Source organism: Pteropus vampyrus, unplaced genomic scaffold, assembly GCF_000151845.1.
Source record: "Pteropus vampyrus isolate Shadow unplaced genomic scaffold, Pvam_2.0 Scaffold114, whole genome shotgun sequence".
Taxonomy (NCBI): Eukaryota; Metazoa; Chordata; class Mammalia; order Chiroptera; family Pteropodidae; genus Pteropus; species Pteropus vampyrus.
Genome location: NW_011888895.1, coordinates 1,326,609 through 1,336,838, shown reverse-complemented (window position 1 = coordinate 1,336,838; position 10,230 = coordinate 1,326,609). Strand labels below are relative to the sequence as shown.

Here is a 10,230-nt window from a genome sequence, read left to right as displayed (position 1 = left end):
TGTTGCACAGCTCTGTATATTTAAAAATGGTTAAGATAATACATTTTAAGTTATGTGTTTTTACGACAATAATAAAAATAAGCAATGACCCGAGATGAACAAGCTCTGGAGATGTAATGCACACTACTGGGTTATAGTTAACAATAGGTATTGTCTACTTGAAATGGGCTAAGAGGGTAAATATTAAGTGTTGTCATCACCAAAAAAAAAAACAAAAAAAAACGGCGGTAACTATGTGAGGTGATGGATATGTTAATTAGCTCGACTGTGGTGATTACTTCATAATGCATACCAAATCATCAAGCGTACGCCTTAAATACATACAATGCTAATTGTCAATTATATTTCAATAAAGCAGGCCAGGCAGGAAGCAATGATGTACTGCCACATGCTACGACACAGATGAACCTCAGCAACATTATGCTAAGTGAAATAAACCAGACACAAAATGACAAATATCACATGACTCCACTTATATGAAATATCTAGACTAGACAAATTAGAGACATAAAGTAGATTGCAGGTGCTGGGGGGATAGGGGACAGGAAGTCACTGTGTCATGGGAGCAGAATTTCTATTTAGGGTAATTAAAAAGTTTTGGAAATAGTTGTGATAGTTACACAACGGTGTACTCGATGCCACTGAATCGTACGCTTAAAATGGTTAAAATGGCAAATTTTAAGTTATGCATATTGTACCACAATTTAAAAAGCTTGAATTAAAAAAAAAAAAAAACTTTATTTACAAAAATAAGGGCTGGCTGTAGCTTACGGACCTCTGACCCAGTTTCCTACAACCTTGAAGTGACGCTTCATGTGCATTATTACCCCAGAATTATCCCAGTGCAGTAGAGACGAGGTGGCAAGCACCTCCCATGAGCTCTGCAACCCGGTCACTGTGCTGTCATTTCCTTCCAGAGATACGGATATACACGCAGAATGTGGAAGAAGGTGTATTTATGCTGGGTTGTGTGACCTTAAAAGGCCTCCAAACTATGTCACTGTGCTGTGCACCTAAGACGAAACACCTGCAGGGCGGTCTGGGAGAGCGTGAAGACTAACGGTGTGGGGGACGCAGTCTCCGCTCCCTGCATCACTCTGTCTCGTCACTTCACCCTCTGGACCTCAGTCCGGTCAGGTGAGGCTCATCCGCCAGCTGCATGATGTCCTGCACCGGCGGGCACACAGCTTCCAAACAAGGATGTGGACGGTGGCACAGTTTCATCCGGAAGAATAAACATCCGAGTAGAAAGAGACATGAAACGTGAAGCTTGGAATCATGATTCAGTGTATAACCACCTGCAAACCGGCGCAGGCTTTATTAGGCAGTTAATAAAAATAAATCAGGGTGATGTTTTTAAAGTGACTTCTCGTGTGTTGTGGTTGCTTCTCGGGCACACGGTGAATTAACTGTGAAGTGCTACTTCCTGCGGTTTTTTCCCCCCTCAGATATAAAGGGGTTATAAGGCTCAAGAATGCAGACGTGCATCATGTCTGCAGAAATCATAAAAAAATAAAATAAAAGATCAAATGTAATGTTTTCTTTCAACATGGACAACTGCTTTGAGATTTTTTCCATTCAAGCAGCCCTGAACACAGCCTCCGGCGCTTGCCAATTACTCCTGACAAATACCATTTGGGCCTGAGCGATGTTGTAAGTGAAATAAAGCAATGGGAGGAAAAAAACCAGGACGTGATAAAAGGCATTTTTCTTGGTCTGCTGAGAACGTACTGTAAGTTATACATTCAGGAGGTAAGGCCTCTCTTCTTGCCAGCGAAGGACCCCCGTGTGATCTGGAGTTCTACGGTGACTTTTGGAAGACAAATCTGAGTTTTCATGTCCCTCAAAAGGGAATCAGCTCTTTTTTCCCCTCACAAAGGAAAAAAAGGTAGATAATGAACAAAGGCAGGGACACTGGGTGCTTCTCCTGTCTGCACAAATCTGAGCTAACGGGCGAGAACAATGCCTGCAATCAGCCGGGCCAGACCAGAACGCCCGCGGCCCCGCCAGGCTGGGACCGGGGAGCCTGGAGCACGTCGGCCCCCCCCCGCAGGGAACCAAAGCCACAGGAAAGCAGAGGTCCGCTCCGGTCCTCCCCACGCCCCGTTTCCCTGAAGCTTCCTCCTCTCCTGAGGTCTTCCTGTCTCAGAACCTACAGATGGCCTAAGACAAGAAAAAAGAAGTCTGTCTCCACGGCCGCCACCTCGGTCCATAAGACCCCAGTGAAGCCCGTCCCTACACTTGACCTCGGCGCCACAGGGAATCGGGGGTGGCCCGTGGAAATGCCCAGAAGGAAGGTGTGCAGGCATGCAGCCCACGTGGCATCAAGCAGACCAGGGCTGTGTTCCGTGTCCGGCACGTGCCTCCTTGCGGCAAACATTCCCGCCACATAACTAACTGGCTGTAAGGCCCCTTTGCCGTAAAAGAGACAAAAATCACAAAATATGAAAGAGGGACATATAATAAAACGCGAAAAAAAATGAATAACGAAATTAAAAAGATTTTGTCAGAAAATACAAAATATGTGAATACGTTTCGAACGTGTGCAGATTCGTGGCTCTACTGCACGAGCGACTGGCCTTGTTTTGTGGACTGGACCTAAGCACTTGCCTTCGTTCTTGGGGACATGTGGGTTCAACTCTGCACCCTCCAAGAAGGCCCTCAGCCTCGCCTTCCCCTCCCAGTGTAGTGGGTTTTCAAAATAAGAAACCAGCTCTAGGGGCGATCATCATTATCTGGAAGAAACGCTATTTTAAGGTCACCACTGCCTCCAGTCTAGTCATCACGGAAGAGACCACGAACTGGAAGGCTGCACACGATTTATACATAATATAAGAATGGGAGAGAACTTCATCGATGAAGAGATGAAACCAAACCCCCATCCCCCAAAAAACTGTCAACCAGTTACCTTCTTTTTTTTTTTATGGCAAAATTGCCTCGTGCCCAATTAGTTATGGCAAAAACGTCTGCCGCAAAGATACTACAGCGAAAGTACTTAGACCCGACTGAGCTCAGCCCGGTCTGTGCTCCCGGGCAGGGAAGGGAATTTGCCGGCTGACCCATGAGCCAAGCTTCCTTCACCTGCCAGCAACGATGGACTCGGCCGTGGGTGGCACGCACAGGGTGCCGGGCTGGCCCCCAGCAGCTCCGCAGTCCCCAGAAATGCCACATGGACGCGTTCTGAGGCACAGCTTGTCCAACTTCCACGTGCACACACACCTCGTCACGTGGCGGGTTCCGATTGGGCCAGCCCGGGGCGGCGCCTGAGAGTCTGCGTTTCTGACAAGCTCCCCGGGTCGCTGGTGCTGTTGGTCTGCAGTCGCCCTTTGGGGAGCAGGGTTCTAGGGCAAGTGACCCCAGTAAAAAAGACACTGACAGCGCTTACTTAGCTTCCCGAGGGACATCTTTTGGTGGCAGTGGCCTCCCCTGTAGTCTCCTCCCACTAGCAAGCTATAAAAGAAGGAAGATGGATCCTAATGGTTCCCAGGATGTTGCTCCTGCCGTAGCAGAGACACTGCATTCCGAGTGAAGAGACGGAAGACTTCCCCTCACACACTTCTGCTGATGGCTGTGTCCCTGGGAACCATGGCGCCCGCCCCCGGGCTGTGCTGCGGCCACCTGCCCTGAACACGGGACCGCAGCAGACGCAGCTCATTATCCCAACCTGAACCGGCTTCAGCAAGATGCTTCCCACGGCAGCCGCCACCAGCAAGGCCGCTCCCATCGGATAAACAGTCGTTTGTAGATTTCTTGGCTCTTGCAATTCAGGGGGAAAAGTAAGGGCCTCGTCCGGGTCTTGCCAGCAAGCTCTGGAATGGAAATGCCAACGAGAAAACAGGCATCCACTCAAGGCAAAGCCGAACTGTGCATGAACGGCAAGATGTGTAGGAAAAGATGGGCGTGGGCAGGGAAAACCATGATGGCGGCACCCCAGATCTGCGAGCTGCTTTCATCCTGACCTCAGGTCAGATAACAGAGGCACTGTGAAAGTCCGGCAGGCTGAAGAGATCATGCCAGATGAGGCCACCCACGTGGTCACTCCGCGCCGTCGTGTGAGGTCACCTCCCATCACCAGCCGTTGGGGATCTGGAGTCTGTCTGGTGTCATCTCTGCTCTGCAGCAAAGTCCTGCCCTGGCTCAGACACACGCCAACAACCACCTCCACGCCGGCCCTCCTGCCACCCAGAAGAAATAGCTCCCTTCCAGCTCTCTCCACGCAACGCACCACTTTCTAATTCCAGAAACATCTGCAGGAGAGGACTCACAGGGGTAGAGCCCCTTTCTTTGTGTGGGTGGTTAATTTAAACTCCTTCAAAGTGACCCTTCCTGTTTGCCTGCATGTCGGGACCTGAGTCTACCTGCTCAATGACAGAGATTAAAACCCGCTCGCTACCTGGTGTGAGCAATTCTCTTTCTCAAAAGAGAGTGCTAAATATGGACATGGTTTATGGCCGCTGCAGGCAGAGGCTGGGCAGTTCCTGCATCTTATCACCTGCCCTCTCCTCTGAGCCCACCACACCTGGCCATTCCCTTCTCTGGCAGCTTTCGCCTTGAACTAATGTTTATCTGCCTGTGTTTCTCACCCAAGGAGGTCTCACGGCCCACAGGAGACTATAACCTCGGCATTTTATCCCAGTAGCAACACACAGCGTTGTTTTTGCCTTGTGGGGATCCTACTAACTTCGGGGGGGAAAAAACGACACCGTGGCCTGATTTTGACGGAGCTGCAGCCAGGCGTCCTCAGCTGGGCAGCCCTCTGGTGCCATCAAGTGTACAAGAGTGGAAGTGTCTCAAGCTCACTGCAAAGTCCCACAGCGATCCAGAGATCCACTTTGCGTTTTTCAGGAAGAGACCCAAACAGGTGTGGCTTGTTTCTAAAGGAGACCCATGAAAAAAACTAAAGTGTCTGAGCCCCTGAGTGGTCTGGCCACGCACATTTCTGCGCACTGGCTGAACCAAACGTTAAAGCCCTTGAGCTTTGGATTAATCGGTACTCAACGTGCATTGGTACTACTTAAAAGATTGTTTAGGCAGCATAAACTGGTGTAGTAGCATAGCAACTGTTACTCTCTAGCCTGCCTGTTGTAATCGTAGCCCTTGAAAAACCAGAATGTTCCAGCTAAGAGAAGTCAAAGCAACTTGTACCTACAGCCCGGGGACTCAGAAGGGGAGCTACGGCAAGCCTCAGAGTCACCTGGGAGCTTCAGGCCCCCCGAGAACTTGGCACACCCCAGAACAATTCAATCAGGCTATCTGGGATGGGACCCCCGTCTCGATCGTTTTAAAGCTCTGCACGTGAGAGGGAGGTGACCTGGCAAGACAGAGGGCTAGGAGGTCCCAATGCTCATCTCCCCCACAAAAACAACAAAACAATGAACAACTACAAACCAACAAAAATAGCTCAGGGAAAGCTCTGGACTACAATGAAGCAGCAGCAAAAATCCCACAGAGCTCAAAAACGGAGATGGCCGCATGGAAGAGTACAGGAAGCATTTTACCTGTGTCACCCCTTCCTCAGGTCAAGAGCAGCTCGAGATCGGCGGGGATCCCCCCACAAGAACCTCACCACACGGGGGAAAGGAGAGCAGGAGGACCCCCCCAAGCCTCGGCACTGTGCATGTTTGCAGCCTTTGCTACTGAGGTCACCCACGGGCTAGACAAAGGCTGATCCCAGCTGACAGAGCTGCCCAGGGTCCCCACCAAGCATCCCCTCCCCAGTTCTGGAGCTAACGCTGGGGTAAGACCTCAAGCATCCCAATGGCTGCCATGCCCTGCTCCCTGGGATCGGGACCTCACAGTGCCTCACCACACAGAAGGGAGCTGCCATACCCAGAGCCCCGCCCTCGGTCACAGGTCACAGCTTAGTCGCACCTTTACCAGGGCAGCCTGTGCTGCCCTGAGCCCCGCCCCCATGCCCAAGGCCATGCTTTCACCATTACCAGGACAACAATGACCCTGCCCTGAGCGCCACCCCGGGTCCAGGTCGCGGCTATGAACCATCATCGTGAGGCTGTGCCACTTCTATCCTGAGCCCTGGCCCTGGGTCCCAGGTCAAAGCTCTACACTGTCTGCCAGGGGCCCTGCCACTGCTCTGCGCCCTGCTCCATGGATCCTAACGGGAAGCTGAAACGAGCCGCTGCCAGGGATGTGCTGCTGCCGTGCAGCAACTGCCACCTGTGGGTTGGGACTCTGACCCGCCGTCCACAGGCTGTGCTGCTGCTGCACCCTGCCATCCCAGGTCCCGGCAGGAGTGACTGCGGTGAGACCCAGAGACCCACTCCTTGGCTCCACGGAAGATGTGCATATGCCTGCACCTTAGACACCAGTGCCACTGCCACAGGAGGTGCACCTGTGCCCCAGGACCCAGACACTGTGCTACTCCCACAGACCAAAGAGATTACTCCAAGCGAGGCCACCTACGTTGTCACTATGTGGTATTGTGTGAGGTCACCTCACATGACCAGCTGAAGAATACGATGAATGAAATGAAAAATGCAATTGAGAGCTTCAACAGTAGACTCAATTGGGCAGAAGAAAGAATCTGAGAATTTAGAAATAGATCTCTTGATGCTGTCCAGTCAGAGGAGAAAATCTCTTCAGGTTGTATCTGTTAGGGGACCTTTGAGCTTCATGTACCTGGATGGCCACATTTCAGATTTAGGAAGTCAGAGCTTTTATATTTTAAATAAGTTTTCCGTCCCTTTCTCCTTTTTTACTGAACAGATCAGTTATGAGCAAGGAGATTGAATCAGTAATAAAAATCTTCCAACTAATAAAAGCCCAAGACTAGATGGTTTCACATGTGACTTCTACCAAACAGTTAAAGAAAAATTAATACCAATCCTTTTCAAACTCTCCTAAAAAAAAAAAGTGAAGTCGAAGGAACATTTCCTAACTTATTTTACAAGGCCAACACTACCCTGATACCAAAGCCAGACACGGACACAAGAAGGGAAAAATTACAGAACAATATCCCCAAAGAACACAGATACAAAAATCCTCAACAAAATATTAGCAAACTGAATTCAAGAACGCATTAACATGATTTACATACCACGATCAAGTGGGATTCATCCCTGGGATGTAACCAGGATGGTTGAACAGAAGCAAATCAATAAATGTGATACACATTAACAGAATGAAGGATAAAAATCCTACGATTGGCTACGGCCATGCCACCCTGAACAAGTCCAATCCCATCTGATCTCGAAAGTTCAGCAGGGTCAGGCCTGGTTAGTACTTGGATGGGAGACCACCTAGGAAAACCATGTGCTGTAGGCGTAAAAAATAAAAAAATAAAAAATAAGGGATTGTAAGCTGACAAGGTCCTTGCAATCTGTGAGGTCAACCAAGGGTTGCTTCGCTTAAAATAAAAAAAAATCCTACGATCATTTCCACAGATACAGAAAAATCATTTGACAAAATTCAACATACTTTTATGATAAAAACTCTCAACAAATTAGGTACAGAAGAAATGTTCCTCAACATAATAAAGGCCGTATATGGCAAGCCCACAGCTGCACCATACTCAGTGATGAAAAGTTAAAAGCCTTTCTTCTAAGATCAGGAACAAGACAAGGAAGCCTGCTATCACCATTTCTATTCAACATAATATTGGTCGTCCTCGCCACAGCAATTCGGCAAAGAAAAGAAATAAAGCATCCAAATCAGAAAGGAAAAAGTATAATTATCTCTGTTTGCAGACAACATGTTCTTATAAACAGAAAACCCTAAAGCTTCCACCAAAAAAAAAAAAAAAAGATCTGTTAGAACTAATAAATAAATTCAGCAAAGTATCAGGATACAAAATCAACATACACAAATCAGTTGCATCTCTATACACTAACAACAAACTCTCTGAAATAGAAATTAAGAGAGCAATCTCATTTATAATAACACTGAAAACAATGAAATACTTAGGAATAAGTTGAACCAAGGAGGTGAAAGACCTGGACCCTGAAAAGCATGAGACACTGATGAAAGAGGTTGAAGAAGACACAAATAAGTGGAAAGATGCTCCACATTCATGGACTGGAAAAACAGTGTGCAGATGTCCAGAAAAACCATTTGACAAAATTCGACATGTTTTTATGATAAAAACTCTCGACAAATACTATCCAAAGTGATCTCCAGATACAATGCAATTGCTATCATAGTTCTAATGGCATTTTTCACAGAATTAGAAAAAAACTGTCCTAAAATGTATATGGAACCACAAACGACCCTCGGATAGCCAAAGCCGTCCTGGGAAAAAAGAACAAAGTCGGAGGCCTCACGCTTCCTGATTTCAAGCCCCATTACAAATCTACCGTAATGAAAACAGCATGGTCCTGCCATAAAAACAGCCAAATAGGACCAGTGGGACAGAGCGGAGAGCACAGACATAAACCCATGCATATATGGCCAACTAATCTTTGACAAGGGCACAAAGAACACACAATGGGGAAAGAATAGTCCCGACAGGTGGGGCTGGGAAAACCGATGATCCACATGTGAAAGAATTAAACTGGGCCCCTATCTTAAGCCACTCGCAAAAAGTAACTCGAAATGGATCGAAGACTTAAACCTAAGACCTGAAACTGTCAACCTCCTAGAGGAAAATGTAGGGGGGATTCTTGGTGTTGGTCTTGGCCATGATTTTTCGGATAAGACATTAAAAGTACAGGCAGCAAGAGCGAAAATAAACAAGTAGGGCTGCATCAAACTAAAGAGTTTCTGCACAGAAACAGAAACGATCGATAAATTGAAAAGGCAACCGACAGGATGGGAGGAAACATTCATAAACCGTATGTGTGATGAGGAGTTAATATCCGAAATCTACAAAGAACTCATACAACTCAATAGCAAAAAAGCAATTCAATTTAAAAAGGGGGCGAAGGACCTGAACTGACATTTTCCCCAAAGAAGACATACAAAGGGTATATAAAAAGGTGTTCAACATTACCAGTTACTAAGGAAATGCAAATCAAAACCACAATGAGCTATCACCTGATGCCTGCTAGGATGGCTGTTATTAAAAAGACAAGCGATAACGAATGTTCTTAAGGAGAAAGGGGGACCCTCGTACTCTGCGGGTGGGAATGTAAATTTGTACATCCGTTATGAAAAGCAGAATGGCAGTTCCTCAAAAACTTAAAAATTGGACTACCATATGATCCAGCAATCCCACCCACTCCCGCGATTTGAAGGAAGTGAAACCAGTTTCTCAAAGAGATATCTGGCCGCCCATGTTTACTGCAGCATTATTCACAAGAGCCAAGATATGGAAACAACCTACGATGCCCTTCAACAGATGAATGGATAAAGAAAATGCGATATGAGAAAGAGAGAGAGAGAGAGAGAGAGAGAGGATTCTTCAGCCATAAAAAATGAGGAAATCTTGCCAAGTGCAACATCGACAAATCTGGAGGGCATTTTGCTAAGTGAAATAAGCCAGACCAAGAAACACAGATATTGTGTAATATCACTTACATGTGAAATCTATTTTTTTAAATGTCACTTTCGTGGAAACAAAACAGAACGGTGATCGCCAAGGGCTGGAGAAAGGGGAAAATGGAGTAATGTAGATCAAAGGGTACAAACTTTCAGTTTTGAGAAGTTCTGAAGATCTAATGTAGAATATGGTGACCAGTTAATAATACGGCATTTGTACGTGAAAGTTGCTGAGAGTAAATCTTAAGCACCTGCACACACACAAACACACACACACACACACACACACACACACACAATCACAGTTAACTGTGTCAACTACATGAGATGATGGATGTGTTAATTACTTTGACCTTGGCAATCATGCTACAATGTGTATATGTATATCAGATCATCTCACTGTACATTCTAAATCTACACAATTATATGTCAGCTATTATAGTTTTTTTTAAAAAAGCTCCATATGTGATTCCTACGAACAGCTCCAGCAGCAAATCTCTGCCACCTTTACTGTCTGGGCTTGGGAGGCCGGTTATAAGCCCCCGAGACAACCCGAGAAGCAAACGTCTATGCTCCCTGCCTCAAACACACTCTTGCCTGTGACCTGCTTCCTCAGTGGCATCCTGAATTCTCTTTTATCTTAAACAGTTTAGAGTCTCCCCTTGTGATAAGGGCCAAGTTAAACTGTAACTATCTATTGTCCTAATAATTGCTAAGTGAACCTTCTGCAGTCCTGGGTTTTGCTTCACCTTCTGATTCGAGGCGCCAGGAGGTTTTAAATACTCATCGCCAGAGCTG

At 46.9% G+C, this 10,230-nt stretch overlaps 1 protein-coding gene and 1 pseudogene across 3 annotated transcripts in view; one reads left to right on the top strand and one right to left on the bottom strand.

The window, feature by feature from the left end:
- Positions 1-312: 312 nt before the first annotated feature.
- Positions 313-10,230, bottom strand: part of SETD4 (SET domain containing 4) — a 37,688-nt gene continuing 27,770 nt past the window's right edge. For all 3 annotated transcript variants that reach the window (XM_011365647.2, XM_011365649.2, XM_011365651.2), the window contains 2 exons: positions 3,665-3,809; positions 313-3,324 (listed from right to left, as the gene is read on the bottom strand). In XM_011365647.2, coding sequence (XP_011363949.2) covers positions 2,905-3,324; positions 3,665-3,809 — 565 coding nt within the window. In that variant the 3' untranslated portion in view covers positions 313-2,904. The remainder of the gene's footprint in view (positions 3,325-3,664; positions 3,810-10,230) is intronic.
- LOC111743488 lies at positions 7,163-7,281 on the top strand (annotated as a pseudogene).